This window comes from Rhinolophus hipposideros (genome assembly GCF_964194185.1).
Source record: "Rhinolophus hipposideros genome assembly, chromosome: 19".
In the NCBI taxonomy this organism is placed as follows: domain Eukaryota; kingdom Metazoa; phylum Chordata; class Mammalia; order Chiroptera; family Rhinolophidae; genus Rhinolophus; species Rhinolophus hipposideros.
In genome coordinates this window covers 6,250,217-6,275,352 of record NC_138065.1, presented here as the reverse complement: position 1 = coordinate 6,275,352, position 25,136 = coordinate 6,250,217, and the positions used below count along the sequence as shown (strand labels likewise).

Sequence of the window (25,136 nt, the reverse complement as noted above, 5' to 3'; positions counted from 1 at the left end):
TTCTGCTGCACCCGGGTCCCAAAGTGGTTTTAGGGTTTTGTTATAGCAACACTCCACGTACAGATACCAATTTGGTTCAGTTATCTATTGCTACTTTGTAAACTACTCCAAAACTTATGGCTTAACATACAAAAAAGCATTTTATTGTGTGTCATGATTTTGCAGAACAGTAATTCTAGCATGACTCAGCAGGACAAGTTTATTCCAAAAGCCACAGCTGATGGCTGGACTGGTCCAAGACTGCTTCACTCATGTGCCGGGCACATTGATGGGAACTGTTCGGTGGTGGGCTCAGCTAGGCTCCTCCCTCTCTCTGTGTAGTCTCAGAACCTCTCCACATGGTTTCTCTAGAAGGATAGTTTCTTATCTGGCAGCTCAGGACTTCAAGTCTCTAAGAGTCTTGCATGGAAGCTGCAAGGCTTCTTTTTGAATTAGCCTTGCCTAGTACCAGACATTTCTTACACTGCATTCTATGGTGAAGTCAGTCTCTCAAACCAACCCAGATTAATGGAGTATGGGGCGGGGGGACAATTAGATTCCATCCCTCAGTGGGAGAAGAAGGAAAGAATTTGTAGTCATCTTTAATCTACCACAGACACTCTAACCATCTTTGATTGCAGACTGATTCCTCTCTGTCTGGAAAGGACATTTTTTAAACCCAAGGTTAGAGAGATGGACATGGAGCTGTGAGGGACAAAAGAGACATCTGCTGACTAACCAAGTCAGCTGAATCAACCGCAGTGATCAGTGAAGTGAGAGATGTCACAGACATAGTGTTCTCCTATCTAAGTCTCAGGGAATATTAGCGGTCAAAATAAGGGACGCGGTGTGCCTAGTGAGTGGTTAGGTGTGACGTTCTGGAGCTAGACGGGTTTCAAAGCTCAGCTTTGGAAACGTAGGCAATATACGTGACCTCCCTGTGCTTCCCGTTGGTCATTTGCGAAACAGAGATAACTAGAGTCCACCTCATTATGTTACTGTGAGGATGAAAGGAGTCAGTATACATGCAACGCTTTTAGAAGATGCTGGCAAAAATATGTTAGACGTGGTTATGTTTATTATTGCCTCATAGCTCATGGAGTAATCCATTTCAAGATCAGTAGTCGTTTTTACCCAGAATCAAGCTGGAGAGCTGAAGAAAGAGAAAAGACACAGAAAAACTAAATGGATGGTTAAAATACCCTTGGAGCATTTGCAGCTGAGTGTGAAGACAGATACCTTCCGATTTTTTGTCCCTTATCATCAATTCAAACATTTCCTGAAGCACAATCAGTCGACAAGTTCAAGAGCAGTGTATTCAGGAAAGAATAACACAACTGGTTTAATTTGTCAACATTATCTACCCAGATTCTGTGAGTTCTAATTCAGAAAACCGGGAGAGATACACAAGGAGGAAGATGTGTGACTTTCTGTTATACACAATGAGCCATGGGGACCTACGGTCTTCTCGCTGCCTCAGTCTCAAAATGAATTTAAGAAATAAAATAAATCGTATGTCAGGATAGACCAGGTTATGCTGCAGTAACCAGTAATCCCCAGATGTCAGTAACTTAGTACAACAAAAACATATCAGAGTAACTCAGAAACCCAGGTTGATGAAAGCTTCATCTTAACACATTGATTGTCAAGGATCAATACAACGGTGGAAATTGACAGTTGCCCATTGTGTACTGGCTCTTAATAACTTCCATGTTCTACCTAGAAATGACCACATGAAACTTCTTCTCGGATTTCAAAGACCAAAGCAAACTACATTCCATTGGCCAAAAGCCACATCTACCTTTACATGGGGTGGAGAAGGGTAAAGTTACCACGTATCCACAAAGAGAAAAGCTTAACAAAAAGCCAGAAAGTATGACACAGCATAACTGGTAGGTTGTATTATTGTTCCACAAATATCCCTCCTGCATTCTGTGGGCAGAGTACACTTTTCTGCCCCCTTTCTGATTTTGGACTTGGCCATGTGACTTACTTTGGGGAATGGAATATGGCAGAAGGGACAATTCTGAGCAGAGACTTTAAGAGACATCACAGCCTCTGTCAATTCTCTTACACTCTTGTACTCCACCATGAAAAGAATATTCCCCAGGTAGAAGCTGCTTCTTCAGTGTGGGTCCTGGAATGAGAGAGAACATGCATCCGACCTGAGCCTATGCCCCACTAATCCATGTCTGAACCACGGATGCTTGAGTGGAAGTGGATGTTTGCTGCACAAGACTGAGTTTTGGGAGTTCTTTGTTAGGCAGCATTGTTTCAGCAAAAAGATGACTAATGTAAAATACATAGCATATACCATGTATAACATATATATGTTATAACGTATATAATATATAATACAGTGGCTCAACACAGCAGGGTTTCATGATGACTACCTACTACAGACAATGGTTGGCAAGTAAGCAATACAATAAGAACTTACTAGTTAATGGGGCGGCTGGTCAGCTCAGTTGGTTAGAGTGCGATGCTCCTAACACCAGGGTTGCTGGTTCGATCCCCGCATGGGCCACTGTGAGCTGTGCCCTCCACAGCTAGGTTGAAACAACTACTTGACTTGGAGCTGATGGGTTCTGGAAAAACACACTTAAAAGAAATAAAAGTTAAAAAAAAACAAAAAACAAGACTAGTAGTCTGAGAAATATAAAGTAAAATGAGATGATATTAAATTACTTGATATATTGTATACAATATAGATATATACCTACAGTATCTTATAACTATTAAATTGTTTCTTATCTATTAAATGAGAAAAAAATAAAATGATAAATGCTAGTGTTGTTGAGGCTGTGCAAGATGATAAAATTAGAAAGTCCTTTTATCCTAAAATTCCTATGCCTTAAGAAGTTATCCTAGAGAAATAATTTTAATCATCACTAAATAGCAACTAATATTTATTGCAAACTAAATAATGAAGACAAGAAAACTTCATTAAGGAATTGTTTATAAGAGTCTACTATTAGAAGCAGCATAACCATGCAGTAATATAATATGAAGTATACTGGTTATATTGATATATAATATATAATCAGAATAATAAATATGGACACTCGCTACCAATATGGACAGAAATTTAATAAGTGAAAAAAGGAGGATATAAACTTATGTCTAAGCTGTAATAATAACTCTACAAATAGATATATATGTGAAAAACAACTAGAGGGATTATCTAGAAATTTAAAAAGTTGTGCTGGAGGCATGGATATATGGATTTTCTTTCACAATATAGCACAAAAAGTTTTGTTCTTTTTGATTATAAATGTAATTTGTAAAGCAACAAAGAAATGTCTCAAGAATATACTGTTAGATGTGTAAGAGAGAGTCAATCTTTGGGTTAGAAGATACATTTTTTAAAAACTGGAAAGAAATTCAACAAATTTTAATATTGATTACCTCAGGATTACAGATAATTTGCTTTCTACATATTTTCTACATATTTTCTGTATTTTTCAAATGTTTCAGGATGAATGTGTTATGAACTTTGTAAAAAAAATAATTTTAAAAACAAAGGAGCATATTTTCTAGCCTCCCTTCTGAGACCCTACAATTTATCTAGTCATTGCTGTCATTTCTTGAGTGCAGAGTTCCTCTTCAAACTCAGTAGCCCATAATTTGATTTGAGACAAAACTAAATACAGCACCAACTTTGGGGTCGAGGATGAAAATCTGACTTTGCCCCCTTTTCACAATTTATTTATTTATTTACTTTTGCTTCAGAGGCAGCAGGAGATTCTTTTCAAGACAGGCGGCCTGTGAGCCTTGTCTCAGGTCGAACTGGGTCTTAAGGTCCCGTCTGCAATGTTTTCAAATGTTTCCTGGAAACATTCTAAGCTTGAGAGCACTCGATAGCTTAAGTATAAGCTAAATGTTGAGGTTGGGGGGAGTTTAGACTAATGGCCTTTCAGATGGTTCCTCTGACTTCTCAGATGTTTTAATGTTATCCTGCTCTGTGGTCCCTATTGTGTATCGACCATTAGAAGAACTAATCCAAGAGATGGGAGGCAGAATGGCAGTTTGCCCCAAGGATACAGGAGCCCTGCAGTCTCCTCCGTACGCAGGCATGCTAGGATACCTGAGAGAAACACTTCATTCTGGAGGAGCCTCGTTGGTCTTCAGAGAACATGTCTCTGGGGCCACATGGAGCAGAAGGCGACCTGTAGTGGAGTCTCAGCAGAGACTTGGAGGCTTTTTGGGTCTCAAAGTTATCATCTGTGAAGCAAATATAACTAAATCAGCATTGCCACATGTGGGCACTGTAAAGCTTTCTGCAAAGTAAAAAAAGGTCAGTGGTAATGCTAATAACAACAGTGATTATGTCACTTAATAAAAGGGTTTTATTTTAGAGCTGAAAAGGAACTTCAGGGCTGTAAGCACTGTAATTATAGCCTGTGTGACTTGTTTAAACTTTGTTACGTAAATAGATGGTGCCAGGGTCTCAGGCGGTGCCGTCTCCAAAGGACCTTTTTCTATGATCTTAGAACAGTCAGTTATAGGGGGGATTCTAGGTCCTCATGGCCACTGTCTTGAAGTTTTTCTAGTGTTCTGGGAAGTTCAGGAACCCTCTGCCCTGTTGCAGCCAGTGGTAGGGCCCAGTTGCCTCAGTGCTTGGGGGATGGAAACAAACCCAGGGAGACAGAATACCCTAAAACCAGGGGACGTCTGTGACGCAGACAGCTAAGAAGGCTGCGAGGTTTTGTTAGGATGCTTCCTTTTCTGAGGAAGGTTCTGTCCCCAAATGAATGGGGAGACGGACACGTCAGATCTCCAGGGCAATACCATGTCCTTTGACCATCGAGTGCGTATCTTCGTTCATTCAGGATTGCACCTAAAACCTTCCTAGACTCCAGCTCCGGCTGCGGCGTGACCTGTGGGCTGGGTGCCCTCCTCTCCATATTCTCCCGACAGTTGGTTGGTGTTTTCCCCAAAGCTCCTCGGGGGGATGGGCGAGGGATGGAGGGCTGGGGACCTGTAGGTACCTGTACCCTTCTGCCCACGTCCCCGTGCAGGGAGGGTGTGTCCAGGGGCGTGGGACCTGGGCGGGCCCTGCCCTGCACGCCGGCTGGCGCAGCCCCGCCTCCCCTCGCGGTTGACAGCTCAGCTGGTGCCGAGCCACTCGTGCCAGCCAGTCGTGTCCCAGCCTGCGCTGCCTCTGGCCCCAGCTCCCAAAACAGCTCTGGGCGCCGGCCGCTCCACGTCCAGCTTCCTACGGAGAACAGTCCCTCCCTTGTGCCCGTCGCCCCGTGTCAGCGGGAGGTGCGGCCACGGCAAAGCGGTTTTCTGCAAAAGCCGGGAGCCGAGCTCGCTCAGCGCGGACACGGAGGGAGTGAGGGCGCTGGGGAGCGCGAGGCTGCTGCTCTTTGCGCTGGACGCCCGTGGGCAAGGCTTCTCCTTTCCCCAGGCTGCTTCCACTCCCGGGTGAGCAGCGCTCAGAAAGCAAGGGCAGCGCCTGGACGATGGAGAGGACCTGGCCCAGGTAGGTGAGCGGCCGCTCGGTCCCCGGAGACCCGCTGCCCTGCGCCTCTCCCGAGAGGTCGCCCCTCACCACCAGGGAGGGGCCTTGGACAGCTGCTCTTTGACAGCGTCTCTCCCTCCCTCATTCCCAGCCCACTTCTCTTGGTTTGCCTCCTGTTCTGTTCTGGTGTTTGCCTGGCTCAATGAATCTGCCTGCCACCTACTCTTGAGGTTAAAAATAACCAGTGAGGCTGCCTGGGAGTGCCTATAGAAATGTTTCTCTGTCTTCCCCGTTGTTCCACAGATGAGAAGGGTTCTTGCAGGTCTTTTTTCTCTCAAAGGCACTCTTCATTTCAGATGCCTTGAAAAAAGAGCAGATTTCCTTCTGTCTCACACTGCCACGTGGAAGTTTCCACGGGTGAGGGCTGAGTGAGCAGAGCCCGTCCACGGCGCATTTCCAGAGTCTCCAGTGGGAGCTGACTTTGGGAGAGGAAAGGAGAGAGCAAGAGAATCAGGATGCGGTGATTGCCCAGGCTTTGTCCCGGCCAGGGTGACAGCCTGCTCTTAGGTCAGATTTTGGAGGTGCCCGGTGGAATTGTGTTTTCTCTACACCCCGCTCCTCCCCCCAAATATACTTTAAAATGGAGCTCACTCAAGCCTAAGAGATGACCTCTTGAGACAAAGGCTTCCTTCATTTTTGGTTTTCAGTGGGAGGGTGGGTGGAGAGACTGTATTCAGAGGTGTTTCCATAACAGATACTTCTCCACTCCAAAGCTTCACTTTGGAGAACTGGAGTGGGGCCAGGGAGTGTTCTGAGTCCTAAGAGAGGGCAGACTGGGCAGACGCAGAAGGTAAATGTGGGCTTAACGGTACTTGTGAACATGACCTGGGGGATTTTAGCCCATCGTGCAACAGGAGTGAACTGCAGAATGTGAATTTCAGAGAAAGAGCAAATGGAAGCTTAGGGTGTGTTGATGAGAAGTACACTATCTAGATTTGCATGCGAGGATTCTACTTTTTGCTCTTTTCTGCTCTTCTCAGGCCTCTCCTAGGGGACTGTTTTGGGCATCACTAGGAAAAAGGAGTATAATCAAGAGATGTGAGGGGACTGAAAACCACACCTTGAGGGGTGACCAAAGGATCCTGGGGCTCTTTAGGCTGGAGAAGTGGCAACTTGGCAGCGGAGTGTTGGGGAGGGTGGGTATGGTAGCTCCCTTCAAATATTTGAAGAGCAGTTGGCGGTACAGGGAGCAGATTGATTTGGAATCTGTTAGGAGGACAGAACAACTGATTGGAATAAGTTGTGGGGAGGCAAGTTATGACTGAGTGTAAGGGAAAAAGGGAAAAAGGTCCCTTTCTAACAAGGGACCTACCTGGGCAGTAAATAGATTCCTGACCCTGGAGTTATTCGAGCAAAAGTTAGATGACCACTTAACAGTAATGAGGATGAGTGTATCAGGGATTCTTGCTTTCTGTGTGCTTTTCACACTTAAAGTATTATTAGCTTTTTTTGAACTTTCCATGTAACAACTTCAGACTAATTCAGAAAAAATTCATAGAAATCACAAATCATATGCTTATGTAGTTCAATTAATTTCACAAACTGAGTATACCTGTGGAACGGGCACTCAGATCAAGAAAGAGAATCTGACCAGCGCCCCTGAAACCCTGGTGACCCCAAGGATTACCATTATCTTAACTTTTAACACCATAGATTAGTTTGGCCTGTTTTTGACCTTTGTGTAAGTGAAATCATCCACTGTGTACTCTATTGTATCTGGCTTCTTTCACTCCATCTTATGCTTATGGGATTCTTTCACATTGTTGTGTGTAGTTGTAGTTCATTCATTTTTGCTTCTATATAGGATTCTGGTATGTGTAAATCAATCACATTTATGTATCCATTGTATTGTTAATGAGCATTTGGGCAAATTTCTAGTTTGGGGCTATTATGCGTAGTGTTGGTGTGAACATTCTTGTACGTGTCTTTGCTAAACACATTTCTTTTGGGTAAATACATAGAAATAGAATTGCTGGGTAATAGGAAATGCATGTTCAACTTTAGTAAATATTGCCAAGTACTTTTCTAAAGTGGTTATAAAGGATTTCCAGAAGGGGAGATGGTGAAAAGGTGCTCCGTGTCACAATCATCAGGGAAATGCAAGTTAAAACTGCAATGCCGTACCACTATTACACATCAGAATGGCTAAAATGAAAAACAAAAAACAAAAACAAAAGAGAGAATACCAGATGTTGGTGAGGTGAAATAGTCAGAATGCTCACACTTTTTTTTTTTTGCCCTTACCCACAATAGAAATGTATTTACAGTGCCATATGTAACTGAAATAAAGTTTTCATGTAACAATAGTTAACCTTACTCTGTGTTTTATATGCTGATCTTTTCTATCCTATTCCTTTTCCTTTAAAAAGCAAATGCTGGTGTGACTCACTAGATTTATTTCACCACCTAATGGGTCACACATGGAAAAATCCTATAATCATAGATTATAACTGATGTCCCAGATGCTTCCTAACTCACAGCTAAGATCAGTTCATAAACATTTATTTAAAACATGAGAGCCCAGTGCAGACCAGGCCCTGTGCTAAGTGCTAAGGGTAAAACAATGAATGGTACCGGGTTTCTGCCTCCCCATTGTCTGTACTTCTAACAGAGAGCGGACGTATGCATCGGTTACTCTGGGAGCAACCGTGGAGAAGCACAACTTGGGGGATTCAAAGAATAAAAATTAACTGTAAAGCCGCCATTTATTAAGCTTGCTTTTATTAGTTTGTGTGTTAATCCCTTTGCATGCTTTATTTCACTTAACCCACATGCCCTATGAGGTTTGAGGTACATGTTATTATGCTCCTTTTTAAGACAAGAAAATGGAACTTGAGAGATACTAAGTAAATTTCCCAGGTAATACATGCCTCAGGAAGAAACATAGCCAGGAACTCTCTAATTGCGAATGAAGCGCTTCATTGCTTCATTCGAATTGAGTCTTGTAAGTGACTCTGTTTCTGAGTGGGTTCTGAAGCCGGCTGCTTATCCTGACTACTGTTAAGCTTCTGAATAAGTTTAATGCTGTGATTCTGTTCCCACATTTCATTCTTGGCAGCTCTGGAAAGCCCCCGTACGAGGGGTTTTTCACCTGAGCCCCCATTCCCTTTATCTTGCTCAGTCTTCCCACAAAGGACAGGGTGCTGAGTATTTGATCCCTCAAAGTTAAATACCCACTACTCCTAGCTGTACATGTCTACCCTGCTACAGGTCAGTGTGAGTGTTTTTGTTCTGGGGGTGTTGCCTGGCTGTTACCAGACTCTGGTTAAATCATCTGGGGAGACCATGGTTGTTTCTGGAATACCAAATTGCCTGTGCGTACACGGGTCTTACAAAAAGCTGGGTTGGTCATTGATCAACTGATATTCATGAATAGGTAAAGAGCCATCAAAGGTACACGCTCATGGAGATGACGAAGGTGGGTTTGCTCACCCCGTAAGTCTCCTATCTATTGGGCAAACAGCTTCTACTGCTCTAAATTTTTAGTGTTCACCTATCTAGACTAGCAACTTTGGCTGCTCTAACAAATTATCACAAACTGAGTGGCTTAAAACAATACAAAGTTATTATTTTGCAGTTCTGGAGGTCAGAAGTCCGAAAATTGGTCTTCTAGGCTAAAATCAAATTGTCAGCAGGACTGTGTTCCTCCTGGAAGCTCCAGGGAAGAATCGTTTCCTTGCCTTTTCCAACTTCTGGAGGCTGCCCACATTCCTTGGTTCATGGTTCCTTTCCCAGAAATGGCATCACTCCAGCCTCTGTGTCTTCATCTCATCTCCTCCTCTCATTCTCTCACCTATGGAATATATCTTTTACAAGGACCCCTTTGATTACATTGGGCCCAACTGGATAAGACAGATAATCTCCCCGTCTCAAAATCCTTAATCACCTCTGAAAGTCCCTTTTGCCATGTAAAGTAGCATATTTATAGTTTCCAGAGACTTCTTTAGAGGGCCACTTTTCAGCCTCCACATTGTTAAATGCCGGAAAAATCATTACTAATTTTCTTTCCCCTTTTAGTGGAAATGTTCTTATTTCTAATATATGGGAAAGTTGAATAAAAGTCAGGGGAATCATATACGAACTTTATACAATTTCCCTGAACAAATAACTCAAGAAAAAGTGAACGTGAACTATTTGAGAACTACCTATAAGACTGAAGGTTCGGAAAGGAAGACAAATTTGTCTGTCTTGTTTTGTTTTATATTAGCCTGTAATTGGATTTAATAAAATGCAAGCATTAATTGTATTTGCCTGCTGTGGCAGTAAAAATTGGGGGGAGGGAAGTAACATCCAAGAAAAACAGTGGTTTGGTCTTCAAATTCAAGAATTTTGATTTTGTTTCTCCTTTCCCAAATAGCTGAAGTGCAGCCCTCAAGTAAGACAAGATGCCCCTTTAATTACTGTTAAATTGCACTTGAAAGACATTGATAACTTATTTGCATTTTTTGCTGCTCAATACTAACTCTTAGACTAGAGGAAGCAAGGACATTTACTTCTCTTTGAATTCACTGCGAGTGAGCAGAGTCCTGTTTACGAATGCATAGTGACAACCAGAGGTGGCATTTCTCCCCCAGTTTGTAGATGTGGCCACTGAGGCTAGGAAAGCAAAGTAAAGCACTGAAGCCTGAAGGCCTGGTTGATTCTGATATCTTTCCTTAGTGGTACTGCTGGTTCCTATATAGCACTTCTTATTAGGAAAATGCTCCTTTTCATAATTCTATATTATTGAGAAGTCTTTGGACATTGAATTTCCTATTGAACATTCAGCACTTCTAGCAATTAATTTTCCACCTTTGGGGGAGGAAAATCTCTGCCTTCACAACTCTGATTTACTTTTAAGTAGGCCCATACTTGCATTTGAGGAATTTATCTCAACTTGTGCTTTCACCCCCAGTTATTTCCCACGTACTAGATCAGAGTAGCCCTTTACCCCCCACCCCACGGCTTCCTCTTCTTTCAGCTTACGTATTAAGGCTGGATTTAAAATACCAGAAGATGGGAAGGAGTTGTTTTTGTCTCTGGAAGAATAAGGTGGCTGACCCTCCCCATCACAGTGCCCTCTCCGTTCTGGGGGGCTCAGGGGCTCACTGTGATGGGGAGGGTCAGCCACCTTAGGCGTTGTGCAGCACCCATTCATTCGGTGGACGCCCTGGGACACTACTCCTATTAAAACTGACCCAACGAGCATATTTTATAAATAAAACTCCAAACTGGGCTCAGAACATTCCACAAGTTGTCTCTGGCAAAAATTCAAATAGCATTTAAAATTAGAAGAAAGTCCAGAATAAAAGAGATGTCATGGTGACCCAAGGTGGCTCTGTGCAATTCTATTTTAAAACATTCAAACACACTGAATTCTTGTTTTCCTCTGTTTCAGAACATCTTCCGAGTTCTGTGGTCATCAAGATGAGCATGATCTGAATTTCCTTTTATTTTTTCTCATGGCTGAGCACTTCATTAGTCATAGACTATTTATAATAATAATGAATAATAATAAAAACTTGTATTTTCGTAGCATTTTAATAGTTCCTAATGCATCTTCCTGTAATCAACCTCATTATTTCCAGTCCTTTCCTATTTGTTCCCCTCTGCAGAAACTTCTTTCTCTCTTGGCTTCTCCAAGGCCAACTATGGGAAGAGGTAACCTTCAACTGGTGTCTTCTTATCAGGGTCAAGGCAGAAGGGTTGTAAAAAAGCAATAACTGTTGATCCATAGAAAACACTGAATGACAAAGAAAATTGAATAATTTGTAGCATTTCACACAATTGAAATACATTTCCCATTTCATAATGTGGACTATTATTATTCTAAATGTGGAATTAGTGTATTAAGTGGAATGATAATTCTTAATCGTTCCCCTGTAATAAGGTCTTCGGGTTTCCAACTTTTTTAACTATTACAAATAATACTTGGTAAACATATAGCTGCATAAAGCATCGTCTTCCATAGAACTATTTATTTATTTATTTTTCATTGGGGAATATTGGGGAACAGTGTGTTTCTCCAGGGCCCATCAGCTCTGTCATTGTCCTTCAATCTAGTTGTGGAGGGTACAGCTCAGCTCCAAGTTGCCGTTTTCAATCTTAGTTGTAGGGGGCACAGCCCACCATCCCATGCGGGAATTGAACCCGGCAACCTTGTTGTTGAGAGCTCGTGCTCTAACCAACCGAGTCATGTGGCTGCCCCTCCATAGAATTATTTTTGGATGATAAATGTTCAGAAGTAGAATAACTATTTCGAACACATCTGGTTCTCTTGAAAATACATTGCAAGTTGCTCAAGATTTAGAATCACATAACTCGTATTATTATAGAGGGTATTATGTTCAATTTAAATGTCTTTCTGGAGACCCGGGTTCCTATATTGCAGAAGAGGAAACAGAAGCACATGCACTGATGTAAAACGGCGTGTATTAGGGTATCCTAAGCGAGCCAGTAGCTACACCCCCAAGTTTTACCCCTCTCTAGGGTAAAATGCTTCATTGCTGCTATTAATCTCTGTTACCATCTTGAAGTGTTCCCTGAAATGATAATAAACAGAAAATCTTAATAGAAGAAAGTAAAAGTGGATGTAAATTACATCAGAATGAGGCATACATATTAGGATGTCTGTTGCAAGGAGAGGGGACAAGAGAGGAAATAGATGCTGTATTAGGTTATAGGATTATGCCTTTAAAACTAAGTCAGTGTTTTCTAGCAGGAAGAAATTCACATTTCTGTCTACCAAGTGACAACGTGTAAAGTTTGGAACTGAGTTGGTTTTAGTAAGAGTCTTCCGTTCATTATGTTGGAGTTTCCAAGTCACTGGCACCTCGGGAGAGCATTATTGCCAGCAGGCCTGGAGAGCTGGCTGCATTGTCACTTCGCTCACCCTGAGCTAAAATTATTAGGAGTGGGCCTCCTGGACCAGTTGCTCCCACCTACACATGAAGCCTTGCCTCTGCTAGGATAACGGTTTATCCTAGCAGAGGTTAATGCCCACGTTACCGCCTTCTGGAATTCTCTTTGGAACCTAGTTCTAGACAGTTTCTGTAGCCAGAACACGCTCTGCCTTCTCTGTTGTAGCATACAGCTAGTTGGTCTCCGTGGTGTTTTCCGTACCATAATTTTATTGGAAGAAAGGACTATCTTTTGTCTCTCAATTTGCCGCTGCTAATACTCGTCAGACCTTCAGTTGAGAACTTTCCAGAGAGCATTACTTGCGGCTCATGTGAATATCTGTTTGGGAGGTGTCTCGTTATGGAATGGATACAGCCAGTTATCCATTGATGCCATTTACACATTCAAGCTGTATTTATTTGTGTAAGGAATATGCATCAAGTTCCCGTTATGATCTAGGCTTCTTAAACGCTGGGTGCATGATAGTGGATGATATAAAAACCCTACTTTCCAGACCTTTTAGAGGGGTCGCCAGGCAGGGGTGTCTGTCACTGTCGCTCCCTAACCTCGCAATTCCTCAATTCGAATTCACGTCAGTACACTGTAAGCACAGCCATTCTTTGTAGCTCATCTTGACTCCAACCCCCTCATCCCTATGATCTTTAACCATAAAATTATATTTCCTGACCACACGATCAAGTTCAGATAGCTGTCCGTAGGGTCAGCTATCTGAACTGTTCTCTGCACCGCTTTAGAATCTCCTGCCTTATCAGTCGCCAACCTTGGTAAATCTCAGTCAATTTTATTATCCTCTAGGATTCCATCGGCTTTGTTTTAGTTGTTATAAAATCACACCGAGGAGGAAGGCACTAGACTCATTCTTTCTGATCTCAGGCACGGTCTGTAATGTTATGAAGACATTCCTCCTTCTGTCACCTGCCTCCTCCCTTGACTTTTCCTCTTTCCCTAAAAATTCATTCCTTTGATTTCAATAATATACATAAAATCAAGACACAAAATTGTATGTTCAGTGTCTGTATGTTCTATGCCACAGAATTCACACAAGCATATGACCTGAAGAACAACTAGAAGTAAACACACGAAAATCTTTATCAAAGGTGCCTTTACATGGTAGCATTATTTTTATTATTCTTATCTTTCTCTATGCACTCTTCTCCTTTTCCAAATTTCTAGACAAAGCCCGTCATTCTTTAAAAATCATTTTTTTAAAAAAAGGACACAATGAAGAAAGGAAACTGTAAAAGAAAAGGTGGGTGGAAACAGGGAAAGAAAAGATCTAGTCCGTGGTGTCTGCTCTTGGGCTCTGAGACAGACTGAACCAGCTGCCTCGGCCCAGCCCAGTGCCTTGTGAGTCGTGGCTGTTAATGAAAACCCAGGAATACAGAACGCATTGCCGGGACCGAAAGTCAAAAGCACAAGCTAACTTTTAGAAGTGGGTGGACAGCCCATATGCCATCCCCGGGTGACCTGACTGAAGCTGAAGCAGGTTATTTTCACATGTCTTTTGAAAGAACGGTATCAATCTTGACTGGCTCAGGGGACGGGGAGGAGAATTTATTAGATATTTGCAAGTCTGATGACCTCCTAGGGCAAAGTGAGGAAAAGAATTACTTCAACTGCCTCTATATTTTTTAAGTACTAAGTGACGTCTCTGGACCTTGATGGCTCACGAGAAGAAAAATAATGTCAGTGCCTCTTAGGACGGAGCTTAGTGCAGGAGCAAAACAGGTCACAGCATTCCAAGTTGTCACGAATGGCCCCTGAGGCTCCCTGTAGCTACTGAGGCCTTAGCACTCCAGGAAACTACCTCCCAGGGATCCATTTGGCTAAGACTGAGGTCAATGAATAGATTCTGTCGAGGGAAGGGTGTAATTGCAGCCTGTATGGGAGGAGAGTGGATGTGACTGTCCGTGCCAAGTCAGCCCACACTTAGAGTGCTGAGGAAACCCCACGAGTGGTTTCCCTTTTCTGAGGGGCTTTGCCAATTAAGCATCCTAGCTTGCAATTTTATAACGATAGGTCTTGAGATGAGAAAAAAATTATAGTCTTGCTCTGCATCTGTGACTTCTACCCTATTTGCATTTGAATGTATGCTTTTGCTATATTGGTGCCAAATTAGGGGGGATGGAATGGCATCTGGCAATATTTGGAACATAGATGATGTACTTAGTATCTCTCTTGGCAAGAGAAACAAAGATCTGTGGAGAAGTCTCGGAGCTTATTCACCAATGGCCTTTCCCATTTTTATTGTTTCTATTTCTATCACCTCTCCTGTCTGTGAGTTTATTCCCTTTGTCTGTTGGGGACAATACCGACTGTTATCACAGAAGGGGTACAGAGAATGTGTGACTATTTGGAGAAATTTGAGTAGAGATAGGGAAGTATAAAATAATGGATGGCTCACTTTTCAGGGTAGGAGCTACATAAAAAGTCATACTTGCCACTTCCCTGTCAGGATTTTAATCATTTGTCACATGGCATCTATTATACCAGTATTCACATACTCAAGTGTGAACCGTGTCCACTAGGGATGAGTTGGTGTCCCAAGAAACAAATATGTATAAGGATTTGATTCTAAATCCCATCTCCTTATCATAGCAGCACTGCCCACCCTTCCTTTCACCTCACTTTCTCAGGGTTCGTTTCCCTGGAGTCAAGGCAGGTACAAAGGAGGTTCATTTACCCAGTAAATATGTTGGTGCAAGTGGGGTATAGAGGACGGAGTAAAGGTTTGGAGTCAGACAGATACAGTTTTCAAGTTTCTGCACGAACTAGCCAATGAGCTGTATGATCTCGGGCAAATTAACTTGATCCTTCGAGACCTCTTGTTTCCTCATCTATAAAATTGGGGTTACAGTACCTATTTTATAGGATTGAACGAGATAATGCCTGGAAAGTATTGGGCCCTCAATGAATTGTGGTGGCAGCGTTGGTCATGGGTGGTGATGGTGGTCCAAATAATAACGATGGTCATTTAAAGCAAGATTAGTGTTGAGGAAAATTCAAGTGTAAGAAAACATGTTGAGCTGGAAAATTATGCACAGGCAGGTCCAGAGATTGTTTCTAAGTTGGCACTTTCTGTGAAACCCGACCCTTTAAAACTTCTCAGAGCCAGAACTCCACATGTTAAAGAAAGTCGGCTGCAGTTCTCCTTCGTCAGGCCCTTTAATATCTGCCAGGGTTGAGTATGGATATAAATTAAAAGTATGAAAAATAGATCTTTGACCATTAGAAAGATTTCTTTCATTGGAACTAGAATCTAGGAATGCATGTTAAATGAGCTTTAAGAACATGGGCATTAGGATGTGTGTTTGGTTCAGTGTCTAATACTGGGGGGACCCTCATGTACAGCAAAACTCAGCAATCGTCCTGTCATTCCACATATTCCCCCACTGTTTGAGAAGGCCACTCTGAGCCTAATCCCTTATATAGTTCATCATTTATTGAGGGCATTCATTAGAAGAGCAATGTAAATCATATCAAAATATATCCTCTAATTTTTAAAAAATAAGACTCAATCGTTTAATTAAAAATAAAAAAGGAAGATATTCACTTCCATTTTCTACCATTCTAAATACCCAGCCTTTTTACTTCTCCAGATTCTCTGCTGGTCTGTATCTGTAGGCATTTTTACTATAGTGCAAATTAGTCCTGATCTTTTCTTGCTACCGTTATTTTAAATCACCTTTGGGCTACATAGTTAGATAAAGCTATAGTGTTTGAGGTGGGAAGGGCAAATGAAGACAAAGTTTCTCCCTGGACTCCCCTAAATACGACTTCCTGAGGGTTAGAGTTTGGGGGAGGAAGGCTTGGGGAGAGTGACAGGTAAAACGGATGTTGGAAGGGGTCGTGTTGAGTAGTCTCCGCTCACTCAGGTGGGAGGGGACAAAATGAAAGCGCTGAACACACTCTCATTCTCCTGTTTTGGGGCCTTTGTCATGTTTTCTTACTTATTCACACCCATCCTTCAAGGCCCAGATTCAATGTTCTCTGTTTTCTGTAGATTTCCTAGACACCCCTATCCCCCAGCAGGACAAAATTAATTGCTATCTCATTTGTGTTCTGAAATCTCTGTTTTAAATCTCATTGTTCTAATAATTATCTTTTTGAATCCTTTCTGCCTCCCCCCCACAGTAGACTCTGAGCACCTTGATGACCGGGTATATTTTGTTTTCACTTTTCTATTTCCAGTGCTTGCCATATAAGCAACTTCTCAAAAATGTTTATGAAATGGAATGAAAAACCCTAAAAACAGCAATCAGAGGTCCAGTGTTTTAGCTTTAAGTTCTGCTATAGCAGATTGTTTTTCCTCCTTCTGAATTTTTGTTTATAATAAGAAAACCATATAAACAGAATTTCAAAAGACAGAAAATGCCTCTGGGAGATGGTCTTTATCCCCCAGGTTTAGAGATGTTAAGGAAGCTTGAGTGGGGAGTGTCAGACTATGTGATTCTCCAACAACCTAAGTGCATGTGATTTCTCTGGGGAGGGGCCTGAAAAAACTCTCCTTTGGGAGTTTGGACACTCACCTAGGAAGAAATAGCCCTAGGTTAATGACTAAATAGCTGCGATTGAGAAGGAAAAGGTAATGGGGCCTAGACAGACAGCAGCACCTTAGCAATAGTTTGGGAGTGACCTTGGTCCTCGGACGTCTCATACTGTTCATAGGCTTGCTGCACAGCGTGCTTTGTCGTGGTGAAGGTGTATGACTGCCATCTTGCCATTGCTCATGAATAATACGGTCCATTCACAAGACCCATGGCTCTTCTTAGTCCACAAACCCAACAGGCCAAAACAAGGCCTTAACGCCAACTATGCAGTTTGCAAAGGAGGGCCTATGGCTGCCTTACAGAAATTATCTCTCTGCAGGCTCCATCGTGGTGTCACCCTTTGCTGAGGAAGAAAGACCGAAGTTTCTACCCCTCCCCACAATGTTATGAGACACTAGACTAGTGGGACCAGCAAGCTGCTCACATCTGGGAAAGGAGCTACATTGTGGCCATTTTCGAGCAAAGCAAAATCGAGTGCCACAGTTATTCCTGACATAAGCGAAGCTACCATCCTTAGAAAAATTATTGGGAGAAATTATCATAGCACAGTTTGACGGTATCAGAGTATCAGAGTGCAGCAGATGGCTTTGAGAGGAGCCGTTCTTTTCTGAGCATTCTCAACCTAGCCACCCTGGAAAACAGTAGGAAAAGCTAGTCAGGTGGAATACTGAATGTTGATGGATTGTTGGAATCTTCAGTGGCTACCTTCATGGCTACTGGTGAGCACATCAAGAAAGTGTGGGTATTAGACCATGCAGAAACTAGGTGGGTGGGTCATACCTGGAAGATGCTTGGTTCCTCAAGTTAAGCAGGAGAGTGTCTTGGTAAAACCAAATAAAAGTAATTTGAGTGTAATTGGAATCCGTATTGACCGATGGATGAGGTAGGGAGAAAAGCATAAGGCTCACGGGGATACAAAAGTCAGTTTGGGGAATATAATCAATAATGTAAAGATTTTGTAGGGTATCCAATGGACGCTTGTCTCATTAGGGAGACCCCTTCAGGGACGTATAGATGCCTGATCACTGCACTGTACACCGAAGCTGAAGGTGAAAAACAATGAATGTCAACTAGAATTATACATATTCACGAGAAGCAGAGTACAGCATAAGGAATAGAGACAGTAGAAATGTAATGGCTGTATGCGATCTCAGAGGGGTCGTAGGTGGGGGGAGGGGGTTATCACTTTGTGAGGGGTATAAATGACAAATGTCTAACAATTACAGTGTTTTGTAAACATGAAACTAATAAAACAACAATTTAAAAAATAGGATAAGTCTGGTTGAGGAAAAGTATGGTTAATTTATACAACATTTAAGGTAAAAGCACCTTGTGGGAAATATTATATACGCTCATATGTACATCTATGCAGGAGCACTGTAAGTGCCCCAGTGACCATTTACTAGCTGAGCATGAGTCATTCATGGACTCATGTTTAAAAAAAGAAATCTAGAAGCATTTGAATTTGAGAAACTAGGACAAAGGACGTACAAGTTATTTTCCAGACTTGGGTAATACGGAAGAATTTACCAATATATATTACTGCTTTGGGTGTATGATTGTGTGTGTGTGGGGGGGGCAAGCTTGGAGTCTGTCTCTAGCATACTCCAATTCTCTTTGTAGTTTGGTTTATCAGATGTCACAAATTGCAGTCCCCTAGTCATCTACCCTGTGTTTCTTCCCGAAAAGCCCCTTCCCTGAGGGAGCATTAAATTCCTCACCAACCTTTTGGAACAGCCGAGTGAGCCCTACTCTCTGGCAATCAGAGGGAACTTGAGCTGTTAATAGAGTTAAAGTGATTTTTCAAAAAATCTCCTGAGACTACAATAAGCCCATTAACTCAGTACCCATCCAAAGTGACCTCTCTATCCTTCCAGTGATTGATTCATTCCAGGCAGGCCGCTAGCTCAGGGTGGCTGTGGGCAGGGTGGAGAAAGTGGGGTGTCTCATGGGACCAATATTCGTGGCCTGGTTGTAACTTGCTCCTGATCTAGAAGGGGGAATCTTTGGAGCCAGGAGGATTGAATGAGATCATGTCTGGCCAGTTCCTCGGATTCTTGGAAAGTATTAAAATGAGTTTTTACAGTGAAGCATCTATTAGAATAGAATTGCATTAATTACTGCAAGAACCCTTAGAAATCCGTGCACTTCTACAAATATTTGTGGAAACTGAAGGCCAGAGAGGTAAAAGTGACTTACAAGCCAGTTAGCAGCTTATGGTCACAAATGAATGAATCATGTACTGAAGCCAATAGATTACTCGAGACTGTGTCTTAAGGCGGAAATGAAACTCTGTCTGCACTTCATCTACACCAGGGGTAAGAGCCTCTGAGACCTGTAAGGAGTCAAGCAAGTATCATAAATGAGTGGGTGAGCTGGGACAGCAAGGACCGGGCGTGACAAGGAGCATGCCAAACTGGAGAACACATATCTGTTCGGTTTAGAGGCAGCAGGTTATCTCCTGGTGTGTGAAGGCAGGCCGAGCATGGCTAGACCCATTCATTTCCCAAGAGAAGTTAGAAATGTGTCAACTTCGTGTTGACCAAATAAAACATATTGGATGGGCTGAATTTGGCCTGAGGATGACCCTGCTCCTCATGGCGGGTGCAGTTGCCTAGGGCTGAATGTAACAGAGTCCATCCAATGTGTGAATAGCGGCAGCTCCGTATAAGTGTTTTTCCCACAATTTTTTAAAGATATTGTTCTGGCTGATACTTTCAACATCCTTCCCCTGCTGTATCTCAACAGAGGGGAATCCATAAGCAATATATTCAATTCATCTCTTCCATTGTTCACTGTCAGCGAACGTTTTTAATGAGAAATGGAAAGAGAAAGAGGCAGAGGGCCTGGAAGAACCACAAGCTGGTGATCTGCTTTTGAATAATGAAGAATTGTCAGGTGGTATGTGTAGACCAATATGCCCTGTCTGGTCCTTTCATGTATCTCTGGAATTTAACCAAGTGAAGATTTATGCCAAAGTCCAGCCCTGAGACAGAGAAGAAAGAACACCAACAGTTTCTAAACAAATGCCAGGCTCTCCTCTGCCTCCCTGTGAAGGTCTGCTGGCTTTTAAAAAGAGAAACTCTCTAAATCTCCGTCTACAGAATTATTTTTGGAACAACTAACTGGGAGTACCCAGGGTTTAAGGAATAAGCTAAATGTTGAAAGCTTTTCATTGTAGGATCATGGCAATCGCTTCTCTGTTTCTCCTTCCCCACACAGCTAGTCTGTTGTCAAAACCGTACCAGCCCTTTGAAAACATTTGTCACTCAGTCCTTCTCTCTTTTGGACTCACAAGACCCCAGTGGCTAAATGCCTCTCAATGTCCCAAAAGGTTTAATACAATCTGCCCTCCTGCCCAACTTCCTCCTTACTCCCCTGACCTCACTGCCTACCACTTACCCCGCGCTCACTCTGCCTAGCCACGCTGGCCTCCCTGTGGTTCCCCAAATGCTCTGGCATGTTCCTTCCTAAGGGCCTTTGCACTTGATATCTTCTGCTTAGATTTCCCCCCACATACCACCCTGCCTACGCTTAGTACTTTTCAGAGAAAACTTGCCTGTTGAAAATTACCATCCCCTCCTCCTCCCCATACCCCCAGCACTCCCTATCCCCCTCCCACTTGGGTTTTTTACAGTACTTGTCCCCACTTGTGACTATCCCTTTTACTTATTTGTTTTCCCTTACTGTAATTTCCACGGGTGCAGGCATTTTTGTCAGTTTTGTTTGCTGCTACATTCGCAGAGCTTAAAACAGTGCCTTTAGGGTTGGATGGGTGGTTCAGCTGGTTAGAGTGTGAGCTCTGGGCAACGGGCTGCTGGTTCAATTCCCACATGGGCCAGCAAGCTGTGACCTCCACAACTAGAATGCAGTCAATGATGCTACTCAGCTACCAGGTGGCCAGATGGCTCAGTTGGTTGGAGAGCGGGCTCTCAACCACAAGGTTGCCAGTTCGACTCCTTGACTCCCGCAAGGGATGGTGGGCTGCGCCCCCTGCAACTAACAACGGCAACTGGACCTGGAGCTCAGTTGCGACCTCCACAACTAAGACTGAAAGGACAACAACTTGACTTGGAAAAGTCCCAGAAGTACACACTGTTCTCCAATAAAGTCCTGTTTCCCTTCCCCAATAAAGTCTTTAAAATAAAAAAAAAGACGGTGCCTTTAAAATATAGTAGGTGCTCAACAAATATTTGTTAGTACATTTTGAGATTTTTTTGTGCCCCTGATGTGCTAGAGATGGTGGTCTTCACTACACTGCATACACACACGATTCTTGCTACTGAATTGTGGTATTTTTAACATTTCCATTAAGAGACTTGATCCATGTCAGTTCTACTTCCTGAACATATCTTGAAATCGTTTCCTTCTCTCCATCTCCCGTCTTTTCCTTTATTTAAAACCATCACGACTTCTTGCTTTCCCCATCCACTTCTGTTCCCCCCATGCAGTCTCTCTCAGAGCTGCCAGAATGATCGATCTAAAATCTGCATCTGGTCATTTACCCTTTATTCCCTCATGTGAAATCCATCAACGGTTTCCCATCACCCTTCACCTAAAACTCAATATCCGTACCCCATCCCAGAAGGTAGTGCGCGGTCAGGTGGCGATATTGAATGTTTCTGTGCCTCTTACAGGCCAAGTTCCTTCTCAACTCAGGGTCTTCGCTGTTCCCTTGTGATGGCGTACTCTCCTGTTTCTGTTTTCCATCTGGTTGACATTCTCTTCATCTCAGCTTAAAGTACCCTTTCTCTGAGTTTCTCTGAGTCTCTCTAGGAATTAAGTGAGTCTGCATTTTCCTGCATAGCATTCACCACATGGTAATTCAATGCCTTTGGAAATGTTGACTCAATGGCCATCTCTATGTGGACTTATGAGGATGTGAACTCTTCCTGGGCGGGGTTGTCTTTGGCTCTCCAGCACTTAACACTGATACTGACACATAGTAAGAGCTGAATGAATTCTTGTGGAGGAAAAATGAAAACAGAATCTAGGTATCTTGACACCCCAAGGACTGGGGACCAGGCAGGGTGGTTATCTCATTAACTATGTCTTTCTCTCCACAGAGATTATTTTGCAGAAGATGATGGGGAGATGGTACCCAACACAAGTCACACTGCAGGTAAGGAGGCCTTGGGTCTTGCCTTGCTTTATTTTTGTTTTCCCACTGATCATAAATCCCCTGAATCATGGATCTTTTAAATTCATCATTCCAATGTCCTCAGACTTTTTGTGAATTTCCAGATATGCACATACCGTTGGAGCTTATAATTCTCCACTTTCCTAGCACAGTGCGGTGAATTAGAACTGAAATACTGATGTGAACGCTTCATACTTTTAACAATTCTGTACTTGCAAAATTAAGGTCACTTGTAAAATGGTTAAAGTAGATTCTGCCACTAAAATGAAGTCTCTGCTGTAATACACCACGAAAATAGGTATTATGATAGCGTCACACTCACAAGTGGACTTAAGTGAGAAGAGCTCTCAGTAGAGCTCATGAAGGACTAAGCACCCGGTAAAGATAATTACTATTATTAGGGCATTCATAATAATATCATACCATTACTGCCTAACATTTGTGAGGGATCTACCTAACCTACAAAACCAAAGTGAAGATAGCTGTCTTCTGGGGATGATTTTTAACAAAAACGTTTAATCACTTAAGGGTTTTACTTATGTCGCTAAGTGATTTGCCTTGAAGCACACAGATGGTTCCTATTCACAGTCTGGGAAAAAGTTTATAATTTGAATTTGTTAAGGACTTCAGATTGTAACTGTGTATGTTAAATCTACAAGTTCCAGGGATCTACCATCCTCATTTTAGCACCAAGAGCCTCCATTATGAGGTGAAAATGGAAGGACTGGGGCCAAAATGGAAGTAGGATAGACAAAATGTCCAGTACAGGCAAGATAATAGGATGGGTATTTTTATTTACTATTTCATTTAATCCATAGGAAAGCTCTGTGAGTTAAGTGTTATTATGTCCACTTTTAGGGAGACAACAAAGCTCAGCAAAATTAAGAGATTTGCCTGAATCCCCACAATTAGCAAGTGGTCAGGATTTATCTCCAAGCTTCAAAAGCTCTTTTCATCCCATTAACCTAACTGTAATATATTGTTGTTCTGTTTTATCAAATTTTCTTCCTTTTAGTAGCCTATCTAATTTCACCTAAATCTGGAAGAAATAATTTTTTTCTAATTTCCTTTCATTGAAATATTTACGTTTTCCTTAGAAATAATCAGCATATTAACAAAAGAGGTGCAATGTTATTATTACTATTATTACTATTAACCTGTAATCACACACTGGTATACAATTAACAGAATAACAATTATTTTGTACAAACTGAATCGAAGACGATAGAAAAAATACTGCCTCTATCTATAATATGTGCTGTGCACCAATAAAATCAGCTTTAAATTTCTATGCTAATTTAAACTCCTAGACTCTACCACATAAGGTTAGTGGAATTGAAAATACTATCTAAAAACATACTATCTAAACATACCATCTGAAAACATGCTAATTTTACAAAAATGAAAAGACACTGTACAGTGCCCAGTTTAAATCAAATCATATGGCCTTACATTTCATTTTTTCCCTTTAAAACCAGTGGTACCATGGGGAGCTTAATATAATACTTTTAGACAAGAAAACACTGGACTGGAACCACGCTATTTATCATCATTATTTTCTTCTTCATCTTTCTCTTTCTCTTTCTCTTCACCATCATCTCTTCCTGCTCCTTTTTGTTTTCCTTTTCTTCCTTTTTCTCCTTGTTCCTTTTTTCTTTAAGCAGAAAATGCCCTCTTCTGAGCATTTGAAAAAATTCTGACAAGTGGATTGAAGTTATCTGGGGACTTTTGCTTGTGCTCCTTCTGACAAGTTTGCAGAATGGAAAAGAAAAAGGGAGGGAGGGAAAGATATTTTCTCCCATCCTATATAGGTTGCCTTTCTGTTCTGTTGACAGCTTTCTGTGCTGAGCAGAAGCTTTTTAGTTTGATGTAGTCCCACTTATTTATTTTTGCTTATGTTGCCGTTTCATTTGGTGCTCATGCAGATATGGTTGAATGATTTTTGGCAAAGGAGACCAGAATATACAAGGAAGGAAGGAAGGAAGGGAGGGAGGGAGGGAGGGAGGGATGGAGGAAGGGAGGGAGGGAACGAGGGAGGGACGAAAGGAGGGAAGAAGGGAGGGAGGAAAGAAATTTAAAAAAGGAAAAAAAGGAAAGGAAAGGGGATAACAAAAAGCATGTAATGACATTTTGCCTCTTAGCTCCTTAGGATCTCCTCTGCCTAATTAACTTTTCCTGAGTGAAGCATGCCCAGAGCCCATTTTGCTCTCACCTGCACTGACTCTGTCTGTGGAGCTCGGTGTATTGTGATGGCTATCATTTTTTCTGACTTAAAAAAAAAAATTACCCAGTAATAAAGGCTCATTGCTTCCTCCTGTCAGGCAAGAAAAGATGTATTTTTCTGTGTCTTCTACTTGAGTCTGCAACCCCCAGCTCACCTCAATCTGAGATCCTCTGTGTACTATGCTTGAGAGAAGCCCTGAATTTCTTGTTCTCTCAGTGATTTTCCTCAAAGGCAGGCATAGGGTTTGTAGCATTTTAGCTTTCATTGGCTTCTCCCAGGGCAAGGCTTCCTTTGATGACATCTCTGCTTGTTTGCCTGTTTTTTCATAACTCTTAGGCCTATTGCACCCCCCTTCAGTGTTAAAATAACACAGTGTTAGCTTACCGTTAGGAAGGTTGAGTGAGGAGAACATGGTTCTTTCAGGATTTAGAAATGGAATCTTGGTCAAGTAAACTCTCTGAACCTTCATTTACTCATCCGTAAAATGGATTTTATAATCACACCAATCTCATTCACTGGTTGCAGTAATTTTACAAATGAAATAATTTATGTGAAACTATTTTGTAACCTGCAATGCCAGTTAAAGATGCTGGTTGTTATAATTGCTATTATTCCTAAATGATAACCTGAAAGATTCTCTACAGAGAGATTTATAAATACTTCTTATCTAATAGTTTGATGTAAAAAAAAAAAAAATAGAGAATATCTCAGTTATCTTTGGTCCTGTGCTGAGCCACCCTAAAACTTAGTGGCTTAAAACAGAAGTCAGCCAATTTTTTGAAATAAAGTTTTATGGCAACATACTCATGTCCATTC

General features: G+C 42.0%; 1 protein-coding gene across 18 annotated transcripts in view; it reads left to right on the top strand.

Moving 5' to 3' along the window:
* PDE4DIP (phosphodiesterase 4D interacting protein) overlaps nt 1-25,136 on the top strand; it is a 176,127-nt gene that overhangs the window by 13,938 nt on the left and 137,053 nt on the right. For 17 of the 18 annotated variants that reach the window (XM_081080511.1, XM_081080497.1, XM_081080483.1 and 14 more), the window contains one exon: nt 22,023-22,078. In XM_081080511.1, coding sequence (XP_080936637.1) covers nt 22,023-22,078 — 56 coding nt within the window. Of the gene's footprint in view, nt 1-5,111; nt 5,468-22,022; nt 22,079-25,136 lie in introns of those variants that run through there. The other variant, XM_081080487.1, reaches the window with a different exon arrangement.